The sequence below is a fragment of the Macaca thibetana genome, chromosome 5 (assembly GCF_024542745.1).
Source record: "Macaca thibetana thibetana isolate TM-01 chromosome 5, ASM2454274v1, whole genome shotgun sequence".
Classification (NCBI taxonomy): Eukaryota; Metazoa; Chordata; class Mammalia; order Primates; family Cercopithecidae; genus Macaca; species Macaca thibetana.
This window is the reverse complement of record NC_065582.1, coordinates 44,673,331-44,695,733: the sequence shown is the minus strand read 5'-3', so window position 1 is coordinate 44,695,733 and position 22,403 is coordinate 44,673,331. Positions and strand designations below refer to the sequence as shown.

Genomic DNA, 22,403 nt, shown 5'->3' with positions numbered 1-22,403 from the left:
TCCCATCGTATCCGAAGTTGTTCTCTAATCGGCAAACAAGCATTTGATACTAAATAACGGCAGAGACAACGGACTGTAAACGTTGGCAAGGCCTGAGGCTTAAATGCTCAATAAGTAATTTACTGAATGAATAAATAGATGAATAGGTTCAGTCATGAACTAGTTATTTGTCACTTGCCTGCAAGTTAGGTGAGATCTAGGGCGAGACTATCTAACCTGCAATGATCATTACTAACTGAATATCCTCTCATCTAAAAAAAGAAAGAAAGAAAGCCCATCTTTAGGGCAGATTTCAACTGCCGGACTTGGGACTGGACGCCACCAAGTGGATAAAATACGGAGCTCGGAAAAGATTGGATTCCTGGCCTTGAACTGACCACACAGATGAGAGGGAGTTGAGGCCTAGGAGAGCGCGCAACAGCAAGCCGTGTCGGGACCATACTCTGTTGGTCCTATTGACACCTCTAGCGTGCTAGAATAACTAAGGCTCCACTCCTGACCCACGGGCCTTGAGGAAAGCGTGAACATAAAAAAAGATTGAAACCGGGGAGGCGAATGCATCTGTGTACGCTAGGACCACGCTTGACGTCGGAGAAAAGCTCACACACTCACAGTTTCCAGACCCGGGTCCTTGCCGAAACTAGGTTCTCAGGACCCCCAGCCGCTCCGTGACACTCCCACTCGGCCTTCTCGGACAGCCTGGCTTTGCCAGCGGCGTTGAACAAGGTCGCAGCACAATGACGTCATCTCTCCCTACCTATCTCCAGGGTTCCGCCTCTCGTTCTATGTCGCGCGCGCGCACTACGTCCTATGGCTTGCGCGAGCGGCGGCTGGGCACCGCCATTTTGGCCGGTGGCCGTGAGAACACGCTGTGTGGCTGAGAAGTGAAGGCAAGAGCAGATTTGGCCTCTGTGCTCCCCTCCGGAAGGGGATCGTTGTCTCCAGGTAAGTGAATAGCCCAGAGAGGTTTGACTGTTAGCTACCATCTGTCAGGTTACAAAGACTGTAGGGACGTTCTCCGAGAGCCTTTGGTTAGGCCTTAGGTGGCGGAGACAGCAGCAGCGCGTGGCAGCGGTTCCTGCGGGACAGCTGGAAGTGCCGGAGCGCGGGCGACGCCGAGACCTTGGGGTGCCTCAGTCTTCCCGTCCAGCCGACCCGGCTGTCGCCGCTGTTGCCTGCCACGCCCGCCAGGGACTTAGAGAATGGACCTAGATGCCGTAGTCTCCACTCCCCCTTTACCCCACTCCCGCCGTGGAGCTAACCCTGCTGGAGAGGAAGTCACCTTTAGAACTTAGAGCACCCTCTGTACCCACAGCACCCTCTATTACCCCCACACTCCTCCAGCACCCTAAAATGGATATATTGTCACATGTGCATATTTGGTTGTGGGAAGTCGTGGCTTCCACGTTTTGGTGAGTGGAATGAGTCATGGCATCTTGCCGCCATGAAGTCGAATACTCCCTGTCCACTCCCAGGCTTTATAGAAATGATGCCCACATGTCGCTCTGCTTTTCTCAGAACAGCGTGTACGCAGCTATGACTGGGGTTGTCCCAAGTAGTTTCCCAGTAGAAATCCTATAGTTTTTTTGGTACGCTTTTATACTACTCGGCACTTTCTCCCCTTATCCATTTTTCCCTTTATTGTATCTAATACTCATTGAGATCAAGGTTGATGTCTTTACTCAGAATACCTTTATTATCTCTTCAGGGGTTCGTACATTGTAGACGTTTAATACGTAATGTGAATGAATGACAGCCAAAGCCGAATTCCCACCTCCCATTAACTACATCAGCTTATTTTCCCTTTTTTGATGGTAAAATTCTCTAAGAGGAAGAACTGTCCAAATAACATGTTTTATCTTTTTTTACTCTTTCCCAACAGGACTGCTAACTAGTCATTTATGATAGTGGCATTTATGTTGCAGTAGTTTGTCCCATATTCTGAGAATATTCATTGTATACCAGCCACCTGACAATAATGCTTTGTTAGTGTAACCAAAGGCTCAGAACCTGTATTTGAACCAAAAGCTGTATTTGAACCAAAAGCTGTTTGGAGTTTGTAAGCTTTGTAAAACCTTAGTTCTCCCCTATTTTAAAAAAGGGAGTTTTTGTGTTTGTTTGTTTGTTTGGAAAAGCATGTAACAATTGGGAGGGAGGGGGAGAAAACAATATTAAGTTAGAGTTCCTTCTAAATGTCTTAAACTTAAAACTCTTTGAAATCAGAGCCGTGTACCTCTCCTAACTTACACGTGTTTTATAAGACTAATAAACTACCATAAGCATGGGTTAGACTATTTCATGTGATACTAAACATCATTAGTTAACAGCAATCTTTGAAATGCTTTTACACAGTATTAAAATTACTTTGGCTTTAGACTGTAAATGTTTCCAAGTATGCCTCACTTCCTTTTTTCCTCTCAGCTGGAAGAATGACACTGAGGGTCATTGTTCTAGTGTCAATTTTGAACACTTTTATCTTCGAATCTGAAATATCCTCAAATACTTCTTTGTTTACAGGAGCCTGTTAACTGTAATCTTCTTCTCCAAGCTTTACTGTGCCTTACTTTTCTATTGAAAAAGAAGTAGAGAATCCCCTTGCCCCAGTTATTGAAACTGGTACAGAAATTGAATTAAAAGTGTTTACACAGTTAATTAACAGTTCTACAAAGAATCCATGTTCATTTTTCTTAAATGCATTACAATTTATCACTATTTTTTTATAAATCAGTTTATTAACCACTTCTGGTATGTTTTTATTCTTCTGTAAAAATCAAGCCAGGGTGGTGGCATGCATCTGTAGTCCCAGCTATTCAGCAGGCTAAAGCAGGACGATCCCTTGAGCCAAGGAGTCCCAGTCTGTAGTGTCCTGTGATCAGTCCATTCAGCCTGGACACCATAGCAAGATCCCCATGTTTTTTTTTTAAATTGTCGTTTACAGTCTTTCAGTTTTTAAAATAGTTTGAAAAATATTTTAGTAGTTTAACGAAATAAAGTTTAAGCAATTTCGTGATGAAAGATTTATCCCCTGGAGGCAAATTCATTATGCTCTTTCACTGAGTAATTTGTAGAAAGGCATTCAGTATTTAAATTAGAATGCATGGTGTCCAGTTTTAATAGCTTACTAAAGAATCTTCATTTCCTAGGAAGTTGTCATTTCCCCAATAAGAGCTTTTTTGTGACAATTCAAGTCATCTAATTTCTTCCTCTTCTAATCTTTACAAGACCTGGACCAGTTTTTGGAGGAATAGAGTCAACCTGTTTATTGGAATAACCCTGTGTTTATTACATGAACGTTTAGTCTCCTTTTGAATGGTTTGGTTTTTTTTTTTTCAGTATGTAGTTTAGTGGACAACTGTCACTATAAAATATTGGTAACTTGCAAGATTTCTAAAGTTATAACCTATAGGAAAATTATTTACTATATTTAAATTCATATTCTCATTCATTTAGCAGAAATGTTTGATCTCCTGTGTGCTAGGCACAGGTTCAGCCACAGGAATGAACAAAAAGTCCTACCCTTATGATGGATGGAGTACATTCTACTTGGGGAGGGGAAAAGTGTGTGTGTTTGTAGAGGGACAGAATATACATGCACACATGCACAATAGATGTGTGCATATACACCAGATATATATGGAATATATAGTGTGTCATATAGTTGAGCTGGGGAGAAAAAGCAAGAAAGAAGGATGAAGAAGCAGTTGAGTGTATTTTTTGGTAGTGTTAGAGAAGACTTACTGAGAAATAGTAAAGATTGGAAGGAGTAAGCCATGTAACTCTCTAGGGGTAATAGCATTACAGGCAGAAAGTGCCAAGATCCTGAAGTAAGAACATGCCTGTCATGTGCTAGGAGCAACAAAGAGCCAAGGTAGCTGGAGCCATACTACAAGAGCTAGAGTAGTTGGAGATGAGATCAGAAAGTTAACAGAGGCTGATCAGTGCTTCATTGATTATTTTCAGGACTTTGGCATTTACTCAGATTGAGAATGAAGCCATTGCAGGATTTTAATTAGAGGAGTGACATAATCTAGCTTACTCTTTAAAAGGCTTACTCTGGTTCCTGTGTTGAGAATGAACTGTTGAGGATTAGAGTAGAAAGAGATGAGGGTAAAAGCAAAGAGATCTGTTAGGAAGCTATTTGAGTAATGCTGGTAAGAGATGATAATGATAGCTTACACCAAACTCGGGAGAAGAGATCAGATTCTGAATGTTTTATAGCTTCAACGGGATTTGCTATTATTAGGTGGAAAAGAAATATGACTTCAAGGATTTGGGCCTGAGCAAATGGAAGACAGGAGTTGCCATCTAACAAAATGGGCAAGACTGCTGAAATTTTGGTGAGGATTTCAGGAGCTTATTTGGGAGATTCCTCTTAAGCCTTTCCAGAGATGTTAAGCGGGCAGGAAGGGTTCAAGAGAGGTATCCTGACTAAAGATAGAAATTTGGAAATTTGCAATATATAAATGGAATTTAAACCTGTGAGACCAGAATAGAACACCTTGGGGAATGAGTGTATGTGGAAAAAAATGACCAAGTCTTAGAGCTCTCTCAGCATTTAGAAGCCTGGGAGATGAAGATGAGTGACCAGGAAAGTAGTAGGAAAACCGGATTAGTGTTGTATCCTAAAACCAAGTTAAAGGGTTTTTATCTAGTAGGAAAAGTGTTTATTTGTGTCAAATGCAATTGATTGGTCAGGTGAATTAAGGTCTGGTAAACATTTGTTTTAGCCATGTGAAGAACAATGATGGCTCAACAAGTTGTTTTGATGAAATAATGGGCTCTAGAGCCTAGAATGGATTCCAGAGAGCATGTAGCAAGAAATTTGAGACATTGAGTAAAAGCAACTCTTTGAAATAGTCTTGAAGAAGGAGAGATAAAACAATGGGAGACCATGGGGTCAGATAATAGAATGCTTGAATGCTGATAAGAATTAGCCAGTGGAGAGAATAATTGCTGAAGTTAAAGACAGAAGGGAGAATTGTTGGGACATTCTTATGGACTGTCTTCTAGTGTACAAATGGTCTTAGCTAGGGAAATACATATGGTGTGATTGCTGGAATTTAAAGGGAGACTAGTCAGCAGGCTTCGTGTTTTTTTTCCCTACCCATTTTCAGCTCTGTGTGTGCAGGTGAAGAGTCTAATTTAACCAAGATTGTGATTAAGGGTATTTTAGCTGGGTAAGAAGGAAAATAAAAACACCAAGAGCTGAGGGACAGTGGAAATATGATAGAATCAAGAGATAATGAAAGGTTTGGAGAATGGAGGAATCAGGGTTGATGGATTGTTGTGTAGTAGAGGGTGAACTGAAAAATAAAGAGTGGCGGTTGGAGAATGGAGTTTTTGAAGTTGAGGTTATAGAAGGATTGCAATTACCGGTAATAATAAGGTCTACGATGTAACCAGAAAAAAATGAATGGCCGTGGCAGGGTAGAAGACAAGCTGTTTGAGGAGAGGGGTTAATAAATGAGAGGACAGGAGGGTCATCTGTGAGCATATTGAAATCACCAAGAACTATGTCAAGTGTTGTAAAAGAGTGTGTGAAAGTTGACAGAGGGGCTGAAATCTTCAAAGAATGAAAGGGAGTGATCTGGTGGTCACTACTAACTAAAGCAGTTAGATAATTGAGACATAAAACTTTTTAGGGAGGAGGGAGAGATAATAGTCTAGGACAGCATTGAGGAGCAAGATCTCTTATCCCCGTCCAAGCCTAATGATATTGATGGGTGTGAAAAGACTTGAGATGTCTACAAAGGGAAGCAGTCTATCAAAAAAAGAAAAAAAATCAAGATTGATTATCACAGTAAGAAAAAGACATGATGTCTTTCTAAATGGATAGTCTTGGTTTCAGATTCGTTCATTACATATTGGAATAAACTTCAGTATTAAGGCACTTTTTGTAATTTTTTACTTTAATCACCATTCTAAGGAAATTAATTTCTGCACCACTAAGCCCAACATTGTAAAAGATTTTTAAGTTCACTTTGATGTTAATGCTATGTAATTGATTAAATTGGAAAATCAAGACTTCTAAAAGCTTTAAAAGTGAGCATAGTATATACATATAGTTACTTGGTCTCCTTTTAATTTCATTGCTATTATAATTATTTGCCATTTCTGTCAGTGTCATTATAGTCAGATATATACAACGTGAAGTAATGCTTAGTTTGGGAGAAGAGCTTGTGGGATTTCCCCCATCCTGCTTCCCCTTTTTCAGTTTTCCTGGCTATTAATACTTCTTTTTCCATTCGAGCTTTAGATTTGCTTTGTCTGGGTTGGGTTTTTTTTTTTTTTTTTGGTTTTTTTTTTTTTGGTTTTTTTGAGACAGGATCTCACTGTCTCATCCAGGCTGGAGTACAGTGGCATGATCTCAGCTCACTGTAACCTCCACCTCCTAGGCTCAGGTAATCCTCCCACCTCAACCTCCAGAATAGCTGGGACCACAGGCACACACCACCACATGTATGGGGTTCTTTTGTTTGTTTTTTCACATGAGATTGAATTAAATATATAAATTCAGGAAGGGTGTAAATCTGTGATATTAACTATTCTTTATTATAAAAACTGAGATAGCATGTCATTTGTTCAGGTCATGTATGTCATTCAGTGTTGTTTTAAAGTTTTCTTGTGTATATATCTTGTTGAGTATATTCTTAGAGATTTTCTTTTTGTCGCTATTGTAAATGGCATTTTTTCTTATGTAAATCTGATTAAAGTATATAGGTAAAATTTGATTTTCCCAACCTTACTAGATTATAGATTATTTTATAATTTTTACTGTCAAAATTTATATTTTTTTGCAGATAATCATTTCATCTCCATATAATGATCATTTATGTTTTCCTGTCTTTCATGTATGCAAATTAGTTCCCTTAACTAATTGCATCGAATTTGTTATTTTTTCTTTCATAGAAGAGCTGGATATTCTTTTGCACAGTTATGGCAGACAAATTAACGAGAATTGCTATTGTCAACCATGACAAATGTAAACCTAAGAAATGCCGACAGGAATGCAAAAAGAGTTGTCCTGTAGTTCGAATGGGTAAGCTGTTCTGTGGATCATTTAAGTATAAAAGAAAACCGTGAAAGAAATCAACTGGTTTGATAGTTCTTTACGGGCATTAGCATATACTTTGTGTTCACCATTAGTTTCATAAACTGTGAAGACAAGAAAACTAGTTTGTTCTAAATTTCTTTTATTGCTTTGTGACTAAAGGATCCTATTTTTAAAAGAAAGACCAAATTGTAGAATAATACATCAGTATTTAAAAGTGTATTGGATGTGAACTCAAAGCAGAGTTCAGCTTACCGATCTTGAAATCTACAAAATCTTGTAATTACTTTAATATTATATATAGTAATTGTAATTTAATGGAAGATGGGTTACAATAAACTTTGACAGTATTTTCATATTTAAAAAATGAACAAAGAGCTTAATAAGAATGACTATTCATAAGGTTTAGCTATACTTTGAAGGTTAGATAAATTTCCAGCAATTCAGTTGAAAAATTATTGGTCATCCTTAAGGGCTATGTTAAGTAATTGTAAATGTACGAATGAGGCCTAGAATTACTGAATCTTAAAATTACTAAAACTTAGAAACTTTAGTTGTCATCTGTTATTGTCTCCTTTGCTATTCAGAAATTCCATTATCCCTAATATCATGTTTAATTTTAGCTGTATATTGGATGACTGCATACCTTTTTGGAGTTTTACTGATCTGGCTACAGTAGTTCATTCTTTTCATGGTCTGCCTTACCATTTTCAAGGCATATTTTGTTTTTTGAATTTAAAATTTAGGTTAATCAGCTTAAAAATATTTCAGGATATTCATATTTTTACTAGCATATTTTCTTCCCCAGTAGTAAATTAAGTAAAATAAATATATTTTAAAGTCATCTCCCTGTTATCAAACAAGGATATTCATATAAGTGATTACAAATCTGTCCCCACAAAGCACTGATTTAAGGCATTATCTCAAATGTATTTCTTTGCGTGGCCTTTGTTTTTGAAAATCTGCTTCTGTATGGAAATTTAGAACCAGCATTGCCTAAATAACAGTATTTGGAAAATTAGAAGATAAAGGGAAATGGCTTAATTATATCTTTTCCTTTACCAGGAAAATTATGCATAGAGGTTACACCCCAGAGCAAAATAGCATGGATTTCCGAAACTCTTTGTATTGGTTGTGGTATCTGTATTAAGGTAAGTAATATTTTATTTACTGGATCAAATGTGTAACCTAAAACTGAAATCTGAAAATTCTGGGTACTATGCTATAACTCCTTTAAGTGAGGCAAAGTATAAAGCAAATGAATAGAGAATATAAGTTTAGGAAAGTGTTATTCTAATATCAGTGACATTGTTGCTTTTTTAAATTAATTAAAGCACCCCTTTTAAAAGTTAGTCTTGCTGTACTCTATAAAGCCATTTCCAGCCAAAATTTCTCTTTTTTTCACCTCTTTATAAGGACATTACCATCACATTACATGTTTCTTCTAAGTCAGTATTGAATTTTAAATTCACACCTTTTAAACAGAAATGCATACAGCCAAAAACTTTAAAATTTAGCCTAATTCTTAAGTGTTTCTTCTATTGTATTACACATGCTTCTATTGAATTTTCCCAATAGTGTAATACTTAAAATAGCTCAATTATTAATAGTTTTTGTTGCCTTGAATAGTTTGATTGGGCTTTTGACTCTTGAATGGTAAATTTCCAACTTTAGTTCATAAAAGAAATTTGGGAGCTAATGTGTAACATGCTTAATTTAGATCTTTCTGTTTGTAGATATTATGAAAAGGAGCTTCACCAGAGTTCAGATACCATGCTGTTGTTCAAGTAAATCGTGTATATTTCACATTGGTTTCTGAATCCTTGTTTAAGTATCCAGAAAGATTTTGTGGATACCTGTAACATTTTCACTTGCTTTGAAAATATAAACAGGAAGCATTCCTTCCAGCAAATATTTACTAATCTCTTCTTGGATACCTGCCTGTACCCTGGGTGCTGGGAATGTGGTTTTGAGCACTAGAGTATCTATTCTCTTTCTTCGCTGCTGTAAGAAAATTAGATTAATTTAAAATTTAAAATTTGGATGTACTCTTGAGTGGCTCAAAACATACTAATGAGATGATTCTCTGAGAGTGGGGAAGTAATGTATAATTCCTGAACACTAAGATATTATAATGCACCTCATATATAAACAGTGGATATTTTTTTCCTTGTAGAATTAAATAAGTTTAAATCACTTGCAGCATATAAGCATTCTATGTATATTTACGAGAAGAGGATAATGGAGGTAACTCCACTGGTAGAAAAATATAATTTGTAAAAACTTAATAGTTTTGGTTAGAGGGCCTCTTTATTTCTTTATTATTTTTTCTTTATTTATTTCTTTATTACAAAACAAGAGTAATTCTCTGTTTTTGTAACATATAAAATGGAAATTCCCTGGAATCTCTAAACACAGAAACGTTGAATTGGTCCCCTGAGCTCATTGAACATGTCTGCTGAGCAGATCTTTAATAATATGAGGTTATAATCTTTGCATGTACCCCTGTAGTTGCCTGTACTTATGAGAAATTTTTCTACCCACGTTACCATTCTTAAATGACTTTCCTGTTTTTGTCATTCTTGTTCCTTGGACAGTCACCTTACGGTCAAATGTTATTTGAATAAGCCTATGTGTTTTGTTTTGTCGTGTTGTGTTTTGTTTTTTAATGTGAATTGACTTCAAGAATTCAAGTATGTTTTTCATATAGGATAGATAAAAGTCATAATGGAAAGACATTAATCCCTGGTCTGTACAAATGTGCTAGCTATTGGTGGGATGGAAATAGCCCAAAAAAGGATAAGATCCGTGACCTCAAACGACTTTACAAGGTATAATAGGAAGCATACAAGGGCAGTAATAATTGAAGGAAACAGAGGGAGAACATCTGTTTTGGAAAGAATATGAAGTCATATATTCAGTGACTTTTTTGTTGACTTGCCTCTTAGCCTCCCCTTATCTAATATGTTTTAACAAAACCAAACGAAAAGCCTCAAGTTCTACAAGGTTTTTCAATAAGTATTAAGCACTCTTTAAATGTATAGGATTATGCCCATCACTAAAGGGAATATCAAGTTACAATTGACCCGTGAAATCACAGGTTCAAACTGTACAGATCTACATACATATGGATTTTTTCCCCCCAACCAAATGCCAATTGGAAATAGAGTATTTGCAGGATGCAAAACCATTTTAGAAAGGGCTGACTTTTTCTTTTACTCAGGTTCTGCAGGGCTGACTGCAGGACTTGAGTATGTGCCAATTTTGGTGTACTCGGCAGTCCTGGAACAATTTTCCCCACATATACTGAGAGACAATTGATACGATTCTAATGTTCAAGGAACCTTTTATTTTTAAGTAAATAGTAAAAGGAAATGTAACAATATTTCACATATTTATGAAAGTCCTCATGTTTAGAAGATTGCTTATAAAAATATTTTTAATCCATTTTAGTTATGTGTATATGTCTACAAATTAATACAAAAATTAATTCTTTAAATAACAGAAATGCCCCTTTGGCGCCTTATCAATTGTCAATCTACCAAGCAACCTGGAAAAAGAAACCACACATCGATATTGTGCCAATGCCTTCAAACTTCACAGGTATATTTTCACATCAAGATTCCTCTTCTGTCGAGTTAAGCATAAAATACATTTGGGATTTTAAGAGAAATGCAGAAGTTGGGAGAAATGCTATTAACTAGTCACTAAAGGAAAATACAATATTATAACATCATGCAGAATCATACTGTATATGTCTGTGGTTCATTCTGGCTAACATTGCAATTATCCATGGGACTTTCTAAAGCTACTAATGTCCAGCTTTCAGCCCAGTTTAATTACATTGTCAGGTCTGGACCTTAGTTTATTGAAAAAGTCCCAGGTGACTCTAATATACAACTGGGACTGAGAGTCACTGTTGTTCCTAGTACCCTTATACCCAGAATAACTTTTAAAGGAACTTGCCTTTGATTTTGTTTATCCATTAATTTGATGAGCTACAGAGAATATCACTTTGAATTTGGACAAAATAATAATACAAGTCACTAATCCTTAGTTTGGGATTTTTATCTGCTGAACACTAATACTTTGAATCTAGGAGTCTAGATTTTACTAATAAAAAAGTGTTTCTCAACCTGCCAGCTTTAAGGAGCGTACTGCAGCAGGGAGAATGAAGTGGAATATTTCTGGTTGATGTGGCACTTCTCTCCTTAGTAAGTAAATGGCAGGCCAGAAAAGAAAGACATTGTGAGGGTGCACCTGCTATGTAATTTTTACCAAAGCATTTTGTTAAACATTAAAACTGAGCCTTACATGTAAAGAAGAAATTTACTTTAGGATGAACTTTGAAAACTGAATAAATAAAACTTGAAATAATGTTGTTTATGGATGCATTTCTAACAATTAACAGCGTAAGTTAATCTTGGCTGTTTTTTTTCTAATAGCCAATAATATCTGGTATATGTTTCTTAACTTATTAATGGATGTATGTGAAGTGCAAGTGCATTAAAATATATCATTCTGTTGTTATGTGGCTTTTTCTATGTAAGTCTGAGTTGTTTTATTATTTTTGTATACTTGTAACAGGTTGCCTATCCCTCGTCCAGGTGAAGTTTTGGGATTAGTTGGTACTAATGGTATTGGAAAGTCAACTGCTTTAAAAATTTTAGCAGGAAAACAAAAGCCAAACCTTGGAAAGTATGATGTACGTATTATCACCTTGTAAAAATTAATATCATGAGTCAGTTTTATGAGATTTTGTGGGGGAAGTGATATGTGTATTTTTTAAATATTCTTATTTTCAGGATTATTTGTGGAATTAATGCTGCGAAATTTATAAATAAAGCTCTTTTGTACTTTTTAACTAAAAATCTGTTAATGTTACTTAACTGAAAATTCTGAGTTGTTAAGCCTTGATCTGAAGCAGAATTCTGCTTGATTCTGCTATATTACACATGTTTCTATTTAATTTGTCCCAATAATGTAAAAATAGCTCAATTAGTTTTTGTTGCAGTGAATAGTTTGATTAGGCTTTTGACTTATGAATGGTAAATTTCCAACTTTAGTACATAAAGAAATTTAGGAGCCACTGTGTAATGTTCTTAAGTTAGATATTTTTATTTGTAGATATTATAAAATGGAGCTTCACCAGAGTGTGGATGCCACCCTATTAATTGTTCGAATAAATCATAAGTGTATTTTACATTTCGTTTCTGAATCCTTGGTTAAGTATCCAGAAAGATTTCTTGGATACTTGAAAACATTTTCACTTGTTTTGAAAATATGAGCAGGAAACATTCCTTCCAGCTTAACCTCTTATTAGATGCCTTTCTATGTCCTGGGTGTTGGGAATCTGGTTTTGAATGACATAGTATCTGTTCTGTTTTCTTTCTTTGCTCTTATAGGGAAAGGAGACTTGTATTAATTATGTTTGCCTCCAATCTTAAGTTAAAAGCCACAAGTATTCTATTTGCAAATATGTTCTATTTCCTATATCTTTCATCCTCTTTGTCTTTGTATTATTAAATTCACGTGATTCTGTATTTTTTTTTTTAGGATCCTCCTGACTGGCAAGAGATTTTGACTTATTTCCGTGGATCTGAGTTACAGAATTACTTTACCAAGATTCTAGAAGATGACCTAAAAGCCATCATCAAACCTCAATATGTAGACCAGATTCCTAAGGCTGCAAAGGTCGGTTTTTGATAGAGGGAATTTAATGGATATTGACAGAAGTATAAAAGACATATCAAAATAAATGTGTTTTACTTTGTGATTCTTTTTTAATATTGAAAGAAAATAGTAACTATTTTTGGTATATTGTGGCAGGGGACAGTGGGATCTATTTTGGACCGAAAAGATGAAACAAAGACACAGGCAGTTGTATGTCAGCAGCTTGGTAAGTGTTTATTTTGTGTGTGAGTGTGTGTGTGTATATATATATATACACACACACACATACACGTATATATATATATGTTTTTTGTTTGTTTGTTTGTTTGTTTGTTTTTGAGATGGGGTTTCACTCTCGTTACCCAGGCTGGCGTGCAGTGGTACAATCTTGGCTCACCACAACCTCCACCTCCCAAGTTCAAGCGATTCTCCTGCCTCAGCCTCCCAAGTAGCTGGGATTACAGGCACACGCCACCACGCCCAGCTAATTTTTTATATTTTTAGTAGAGACAGGGTTTCTCCATGTTGGTCAGGCTGGTCTTGAACTCCCAACCTCAGGTGATCCACCCGCCTCAGCCTCCCAAAGTGCTAGGATTACAGGCGTGAGCCACTGCGCCCAGCCATTTTGTGTATATATTTCAGTAGGCCCCAAACTTAAGTGATGAAAGTAGACATCTTTATGTGGATTCCTGAAATAAGTGGGAAAATCTCCAGTAATTGTTATATTTACTTTAAACAATTTTCAACTGAAATAGCATTCAAACTTCAAACGATGACATGCAGTATACGTTTTACCTGGAAGAGGTGAAATACATTGAGCACAATGCCTCTATGTTCTTTGTAGATTTAACCCACCTAAAAGAACGAAATGTTGAAGATCTTTCAGGAGGAGAGTTGCAGAGATTTGCTTGTGCTGTCGTTTGCATACAGAAAGCTGATATGTAGGTTACTTTACAATTTTTGTTTATCTTCATCCATATTGTAGAGTTTTCAGTTGTAATGCTGCTGATAGAGGAATGGTTTTGAGAGAAATTAATAGAAATAGTATCTAAGGCCCTAATTTCAAGGTAGGATGTTGAAGCAGTTGTGTATCCACTACCCATTTTCCCTGTTATATTCACAGGGGAAAATCTTTATTTATTTAGATAGTTTATAACTGATAGGTGCCAGAAATTTTTATATAAAGTCAGTTATTCATCATCTAAGCCCTCTTTTTTTGAGACGGAGTCTCACTCTGTTGCCCAGGCTGGAATGCGGTGGTGCGATGTTGGCTCACTGCAAGCTCCACCTCCCGGGTTCACGCCATTCTCCTGCCTCAGCCTTCTGAGTAGCTGTGACCACAGGCGCCCGCCACCATGCCTGGCTAATTTTTTTTTTTTTTTTTTTGTATTTTTAGTAGAGATGGGGTTTCACCATGTTAGCCAGGATGGTCTCAATCTCCTGACCTCATGATCCGCCTGCCTCGGCCTCCCAAAGTACTTATATTACAGGTGTGAGCCACTGCGCCCGGCCTAAGTCCTCTTTTTATGTGAAAAGATTTTAAGACTTAAGCCCTCCAGCCAGGCTAGCAAGCTTTTTAATATCGGAAGCAAAACACGAGGTTTTTTAAATCACCGTAGATCACTGTGGCATGCCATGTGCGAGAGAAGAGAGGAACATTTCCTTCCTACGTTTAATGTCTTTCCTCCCAGATATTTATTGCTCCTTTTTCCACATTTCTGCCCTGTTGTCTGGTGAAGGCTAACTTCTCCACGAAGTATTCTATAAATTCTTGCAATACCCTCCAAAAAACTGTGCTTACATGCAGCTGACTTAAGAGAAAAGCTCTCCAAACTACTTGAGACTATATCAGAATACTTTTTATGAGAAGTTACCAATTTGTAAATTAGCCTAAACTGGTAGACCCTCTCCAAACTTGGTGTATAATCATGCTTTCTGTAATTTTTTCTTTCTACTTCTGAACAGAATACAGGAATTTTTACCATTACAAGTAGACTCTTAATTACTATTGGAGATTTTTGTTGTGGTTAAATCAGAAGCTCTTGATACTACAGTGCTTTAAAATAATATGCAAGGTAGAATGTCTTGTCTTTCAGACTTATTATATTTGCTTTTATTTTTATTTTTCATAGCTTCATGTTTGATGAGCCTTCTAGTTACCTAGATGTCAAGCAGCGTTTAAAGGCTGCTATTACTATACGATCTCTAATAAATCCAGATAGGTAAGTAGAGATCTGGCATATTACTGTGTTGTTTTGTTTGGAGATTTTTACAGATTTGTGAAGATTAAACACTGGGTCTGTCAATGTCATGTACATATTTTTTAATCTTCTTTGTTTATAGCTACCACCTAAATTTACCTTTATCTAGAACAGAGGTTCTCAGTGCAAGATTCATTTATTAACACCCCTGCTTCCAGGGAGCCTAGGAATATTCTGAAATTATTTGCAAATTCCGTAGCTTTATGGGAAGCAGACCCTTAGCTTTTCCCAGCTATCTTTCTCTCTCTCTGTCTCTCTCTCTCTCTCTCTCTCTCTCTCTCTCATTTTCACACATACACACACACACACAGGCTTAGAATTTGTAAGAATCACTAGAGTAATTCTGGTTGTTCGGAATCTTACTGGGCAAAAGAAAAGAAAATTTGTCATAATTTCTGTTAGTATTCAAAATACCCTGTGTTTATAGGGTGCTTTTGTGGTTTGTAGAGTTTTCAAATTCATTACATCATTTGATCCTCATGGTTATCTCATAGGAATCTTCAGATGGTATTCCTATTTTGCAAATGAAGAATAACGTCAAAAATCTAGTTGTTTGTTCTAGGTTACAAATTCACTGTATGACAAAGCTGTGACCAGACCCCAGGGGTTTTTTCTGTATAGCATTTTCTATGTTATACTGCCTCTTCTGACTTAACAATTTAATAAACATCCTTTTAAATACATGGCTCATCTTGCAAGAAAGTGAGAGAAATCCCAAATGGTCAAAAACTGAAGCATTAGAACTATAGAGGAGTGATAGGACCAGATGTTGATGGTTTCTGTAATAGGTCTTGGGTTTTAACATCCACTCATGGGCAAGAAGCAAGGTCTAGTATTGGATTTTCACACATAAAGTGCCAGGACTCTCAAAGGACTGCTTTCTCCCTAAAAGGGCAAATTGGAAACAACTTTTTTATCATTGCACGGAAGCGTCAAGAAAGCAAATATCTGTCATTCACTGAACTCCCTGGAAGTGAAGGGATCGCTGTCTTTCAAATCTCTCTTCATGGGCCAGCAGCTCGCCTGGCTGTGGAATTGGAATTTATATAACCAGTGGAATCTGTGAACCCTTCAAAGTGAGAAAGTAGTATTTTTAAGGGGTCTGGAACTTTTTTATGGTACATAGCAGAAGCAACAAACCAATATGCTTTCAACCCTGGTTGCACAGGATTCCTATAGGTAATGCCTCACGAGGACGAACTCAAATTGCAAATTATAAAATTTATAAATTAGAGGAGGAAACAGTCTGCAAATTAGCCAGCAGATATTATATGGCAGCAGGATTCAAGAACTCTAGGTGAAATTTTAAGGGAGGCTATTAAATAATGTTCAAAATAAAATCTTTAAATAAAAGGATTCAAAACCCTAAGGATATAATGCTACCAAAAAAGCAATAAGTAGATGTTCAGAAACCCAAACAAATTTAAAAATTAAAAGCATGGTGACATTACAGATTCACTGAACATATTAGACAGGTTAGGGACAGCAGAAAAGTGCATTAGAAACCTGATCTGAGGAAGTTACCAGAATATAGCAGAGAGAGAATAAAATTAAAACATGGAAGGAAGGTTCAGAAACCTGGAGAATGTAATGAGGAAACTATTTACATATATCTTAAAAGTCTGAAAAATAAAGTCATGAAAGGATTATGGCTGACAACTGTTCAGAATTGATGAAAAATTCAGCTCCTTAGATTCAAGGAGCACAAGTTCTACAGATACTAAATAATCCATGTAGATACTTTGAAGTGAAACTTAGAATATCAGTGATAAAGAGACAATCTTATGTGAGCCAAGTAGAAGCCATGATCTTTACTTCATACACAGGCATTAAGAGCCTGGGCATTATGATGGGCTCTTTGGGGAATGCAAGTGTAAAAATACAGTCCCAGTATTCAAGGACTTCACAAAGAAAAATACACACTGTGGTAAAGAGAAGCACATAGTCTTGAAAGGAATACACAAAGTCAGGTCACTAGTTCTCAAGTCACTTTTTATAAAAAGTATTTTTATAGCCCCTTTTTATACTAAAATGAAAGTCATAGATAATATCTACCTTCACATAAAACTTTAAAGATATCAAATAACGTCCTAACAATAAGAGGAAAATTGAAAGAAAATACTGGTTTACAGCCAGTGTTTCAAGGAGTAACTGGTTAGACACATCACTAGAAAACAAGGCGTCAGGTACTTATATCCACTTATAATGAATAAATTTAAAATTAAAATATCAGTAACTGTTTTGTATAGTTGCAATAGGAAAGTGAAATAAATAGTGTAGATGGACCTCAGGGGAAAAAAAAAAAAAGTAGTAAGGAAAAGTAGTACTACCCAAGACTTTCCTATATTATGAGAGGACAGTAACCTTAATTGTAATAGGGATAACATGTTAAGACAGATTGGCATGACAACGTAGAGAAAATTTTAAGACATTTCACAAATGGGCTGGTTTTATTTACAGGTATAAGGTTAAGATCTCTATGTAGTGATAGATTGATGATAAAGAGTCATGGGAAGTATATCTCCATTCTGAAATTCACTGTGTCAAGGCATACATTGAGTCTTTAATACTAAAAAGATTTTGGAGAACATATCCTTGGATAAACAATGAAAAATAGAGGATGCATTGGACAAAAGGATAGAGATTAAGAAGTTTTATAGAGTTTGACCTCAGAACATTATCAGTAACATTGAAGACTAAGGTGGCCCCAAATTAACTGTAGGGTATACATCTTTTACAGCCTAGATTCCTTACTATGCTACAAATTTGTGTTTCTTCCCAACTTCTCAGAAAACAGAATGGCTGACCTAAATCATTTTTGTATTTTGGACTTCTGTCTCCATAACCTCCATTTGAAGGTTGGGGCTGGGGACAGGAAGTTTGACCTATTTTTTTCTTCTTTTCAAAGCAAAGTAAAAGCCACTACATAATACAGTGCTCCCTCACACTGGCTCTTTAAGGAAACAGGATTTTAAGAGTAGAGAAGTATTCCATGTAATGGATTAGTGCCAACAAAGACACTGATGCAAGATGAGTATCACCAGCTCGCCTGATTTGCCATTTTTATTGATAAGTACCACCATTGTGGTAGAAAACATTTCCTCTTAATTTTCCCTTTTCATCTTAGACCTGCTCTTATTTTCCATTCTTACTTTTTTTCCTTGCCAGATTATTCCTGAAATGTTTTCTCATTTCGTTCCCTTAGTCTAGAATTGTGCTGTAGCCTCTAGACAAACATCCTTATTTAAATTTTAATTGAAATTAAAATTTTATTTCATCAAACTAGCAACATTAAACTTATGGCTAGTAGCCACTATATGGGACAACATAGAGATAGAACATTTTCATAATTGTAGAAAGTTCTGCACAGTCCTATTTCAGAACCTACTACCATCTTCCTCATTTCCAATTAATTTAGCTCATATTCTTCATTTTGTCAATCAACAACTTTTTTAGGTGTCTGTTAGTACATTGTGTAAGACTAAAGATCACAGAGGTGCTAAAAGTATTAAGAGTCTCCTTTAAGATGTTTATGAGCAAGTTATAGCGGTAATTAAAAAATAATAGAAGTCCAAGTATCAGTCCAAATACTTGTTACCAGCAAGAGTGAGGGGGAAAGCTCGTTTGCATATTAAGAAAAGTATTTCCATAGCAAGTTGGATTTGAGATGGACCTTAAAGGGTTAAGCGGGATTTCAGCAGGTAAAGATCTAGGCAGGAGACTGCTTAGAAAAGGAGTACTTTCTTAGACACCAGAGAAGTGGTTTATTTGAGAAAAAAGATGCATTCCTCAGTGTTTCCTGTGTATAAGCTAAGTAATAGTAGCTAAAGTTTTAGAAAATGTTGAAAACGTCTAATTAATGAAAGTGATTAATTTCATTTGGAATCGAGACCCACATCAGGGGACCTAAAGAAAATGAGATATGAAAGAAATATGAGGACCTGAACTAGAATTTAGGCAAAGAAGAAAAAGGATGAAATTGAAACACAAGACATTGTTGAGAAGGAATTCACAGACTTTAACAGTTTAAACAAAATATCAGTGGGAATAAAATGTCATTTTTTAGGGGATGATAATTACATTAATACAAATATGGAGAATTTTTGTGTAGGAAGCTGATACATTAATTTGACGTTTAAGATGTCTGCAGGACATTTTTTTTTTGACATGTTGAACTATATTCAACATGGAAATGGGAATAAAGTGCTACATAAAACCTTCATGACTATTACTTGCCTAATAGCTTCTTTTCCAGCCAATACTGTATCACTTCATTCAAATATAGCCACTTAAACTTCACATATCCTATTCTCATTCATAAAGTGCTCCAGTACCCACTAACCTATTTTCTTTCTGATGCTCACTGATTTTATTATCTGTGGAGCATATTTTGCCATGTAATCTTTTTTGTTACCATTTCATACCTATTCCTTGTCTTCCCCAGCTTAATCGAAACGTCTTAGGTTAAGGATTCTGTCCTGCCTTTGTGTATGCATCCATCACCTTCTACAGCTAGCATGGGACAGGACAGGTACAGGGCTTTACATAAATTGAGTAGCATAATACTCAAACAGTTTAGGCTACACCTGAATTAAATCTATTATAATTGTTTCTACTTTGTAACACTTATTTCTAAATGTGTTTCTTATTAGCAGAATGCGTTTAATTCATATATCAATAAACTTTTAAATTGGCTGGTTTTTTCCTTTTAGTTCAGGAAAACATTTTTAAATATGAGCATTGATTATGATACTAAAGAAAATATTTTATGGCTTTTGCCTCATATGTCTTTATGCTTAAATTTTATTAGATGCATCTATTTTTCTGAAATTTACAACTATTAAAAATAGTTACATAAGAGTTTAATTATATATGTTATGTTAAATGTAAAAATAAAAATCTGGTTTGATTTTCAGATATATCATTGTGGTGGAACATGATCTAAGTGTATTGGACTATCTGTCCGACTTCATCTGCTGTTTATATGGTGTACCAAGCGCCTATGGAGTTGTCACTATGCCTTTTAGTGTAAGAGAAGGTAACTTGAAAAACTTTTTTCACATATGCTGTATTCTCTTCTACTCTAATGCTTATAAACTACATTATTGATATTAAGTAGTTTTACATTCCTCTGATAATCATCCAAAACTCTAGTTCCTTGGAATTTAATCACTGAGCAGAGTGTTTAAGGTTATATATATCAATTGTTATACAAAATATATTCTTTTCATTTTGGAGAATTTTCTCCTGGGAATGGGTAGAAATGCAATGTTACATTTGTGGGGGGTTGGGAGGCTACAGTAAAAGTCTTCTGCATTTTGGCTTCTGCGGTATTACTGTAGTATTTGTCATTTTCAAATTAACTTTGACAGGCCAATACCAGTAATGAAACTCTTAAAATGCTTTCAGTATTCATCTTGTTTTCATGTTTTAAATTTATCTGTAATATGTATACTATGTTTTTGGAACTAAGGCTATCCAAAAGCCTAATAAGATAGTTTAGTAAGTATATTTAAATTTTTATTTAGTCTTTGTACTTCCAAGAAAATCAGATTCCCTGGCCTCTCCCTTCCATGTCTCCTCCTTACCTCTGCAATTTAATTAAAAATAGAAACTAGCCTACCACTAAGTGGCTCCTGAAACAAGTACCAATGTACTCTCTGCCTTCCATACCTTTTCCTTTTTTTCTTCCCCATTTTCCTTTTGCTGCTTCCTTGTGTTTTTTTGTTTTTGTCTGTTTTTTGTTTTCCTCTCCACCTGTCTTAAACTGACAATTCAGAACACAAAAGGGCTGTTTATGCAGGAAAAAAATACCATCTCCTAGAAGTAGAAAAATCCATGTAGCCTGTAGTTCCCTAAGTGGTGGCAGGTTTTTTGGTGGTTTTTTTTTTTTTTTTTTTCAATCTTGGAATAATCTTTTTTACACCTAAAAGCTCTTTTGGAAAAGTAAATTTATATTGCATTATAATCCTTTTCATAAAAAGATGATGGGAGTTTTTATAATTTATAAAAAGTACATAGATATTAAGATGTGGGGAAGAAATTGTTGTAACTTACCTACTTATACATTTGAGATAGATGCATGCTTTAAAGAAAAATTTGCAAAGTTACCTAGTTTTTTTGCCAGTAGTCCTAAGGGATGACATCAGAACCAATTTATTAATGTTTTATTCTTGTCAATTGACAAATACGTATTGAGTACCTTACTCTATACCATATGGTAGTCTTTGAATCAAGTTGATAATGATATGGGTACTTGGCAGTCATTCTTCACAACTCCAGTTATAAATGTCATGTCTACAGGCTATGCCATTCAGTAAATGATACCCAGTAAGGTTTTTAATGTGCTTGATCTGTTAAAACAACTTAAGAAACTTTGGTTTTTCTGTGTTCCTTTAATAGATTGAAATCAGTGCATCGTTACTTAAAAGCTTTCTATAAACTGTAAAGGTGATTATAGTTTGAACTCATTTTTAAATTGACAAGACAAACATTGAAGTAGGACTATAAAGACTGGCTTGCTGTGTGTTTTTTAAACGAAGTCACTTAGTTCTTTGAGCCTTTATTTTCCAAAATAAGTTAAGTATGTGGACTAAGTGGCTGCTAAGGTTCCATTGAGTTTATGTTTTTATGTAATTTTTTAATTTAATTTTTTAACTTCACATTTATATGTTTTAGATAGTTTAAGATCAAAAAACGTGCAGATTTTGGCAAAATAAATGTAATCTGTTCATTTGTTCTGTCAGCAAAGATGTGTTGAACACCTGTGTTCTAGGATGAGGATACAGGCTGCATGATGTGTCTCTCAGTTCCAAATAAAATGAATAACATCAAGACCTTCCAAAAAGCTTCAGCTTTCTCTTCACTTAAATATGGGAAACACTGAAATATGGATTATTCATTGTTTCTCAAATATACTTTTCATTTCAGTTTGTCTGCCATTGTAGATCTTAAAATTTTATTACAGAGGGTTCTTGTATACAATGTTGGATTAAGTTATTAAAATCTGTTTAGAGAATGGTGGTTATCTTTGTACAGTGAAACCATTAAAAAAATGTTAACTGAAGTTAGCTCATATTCAATTTCATATGAACCTGCAGGATTATATTTTTTTAATGCAATAAATTATAACCTCAAAATATGTGCTTATCTCTCATGTGAAATTGAATACTGATAACAAATTGTATATTCAAAAATTTATCCCCCAAACTTTTATATCAATATTATATCAATCTGAAAATACTTTTACATATTTGTTATTTTCACTTTAAAGATAATGCAAAAAGGACATCATGTGCTCTCTTTTGCATAAAACCTGGTGGAAAAAATAATTACAGGATAATGAGAAGATGTATTTCATGTGGTTGGGGGGGACATGCCTATATATTCATGAATTATTTCAACTTACATTAAATATG

General features: G+C 35.5%; 2 protein-coding genes across 6 annotated transcripts in view; one reads left to right on the top strand and one right to left on the bottom strand.

The window, feature by feature from the left end:
• ANAPC10 (anaphase promoting complex subunit 10) overlaps positions 1–745 on the bottom strand; it is a 120,528-nt gene extending 119,783 nt beyond the window's left edge. For all 4 annotated transcript variants that reach the window (XM_050791787.1, XM_050791788.1, XM_050791786.1 and 1 more), the window contains exon 1: positions 613–745. The gene's annotated coding sequence lies outside the window, so the exon portion shown is untranslated. The remainder of the gene's footprint in view (positions 1–612) is intronic.
• Positions 704–22,403, top strand: part of ABCE1 (ATP binding cassette subfamily E member 1) — a 31,095-nt gene continuing 9,395 nt past the window's right edge. The window contains exons 1-10 of one of the 2 annotated variants that reach the window (XM_050791768.1): positions 704–945; positions 6,910–7,039; positions 8,117–8,202; positions 10,557–10,654; positions 11,639–11,756; positions 12,608–12,745; positions 12,881–12,950; positions 13,569–13,665; positions 14,857–14,946; positions 19,902–20,023. In XM_050791768.1, the coding sequence (XP_050647725.1) occupies positions 6,937–7,039; positions 8,117–8,202; positions 10,557–10,654; positions 11,639–11,756; positions 12,608–12,745; positions 12,881–12,950; positions 13,569–13,665; positions 14,857–14,946; positions 19,902–20,023 (922 nt within the window). In that variant the 5' untranslated portion in view covers positions 704–945; positions 6,910–6,936. The remainder of the gene's footprint in view (positions 946–6,909; positions 7,040–8,116; positions 8,203–10,556; positions 10,655–11,638; positions 11,757–12,607; positions 12,746–12,880; positions 12,951–13,568; positions 13,666–14,856; positions 14,947–19,901; positions 20,024–22,403) is intronic. The other variant, XM_050791769.1, reaches the window with a different exon arrangement.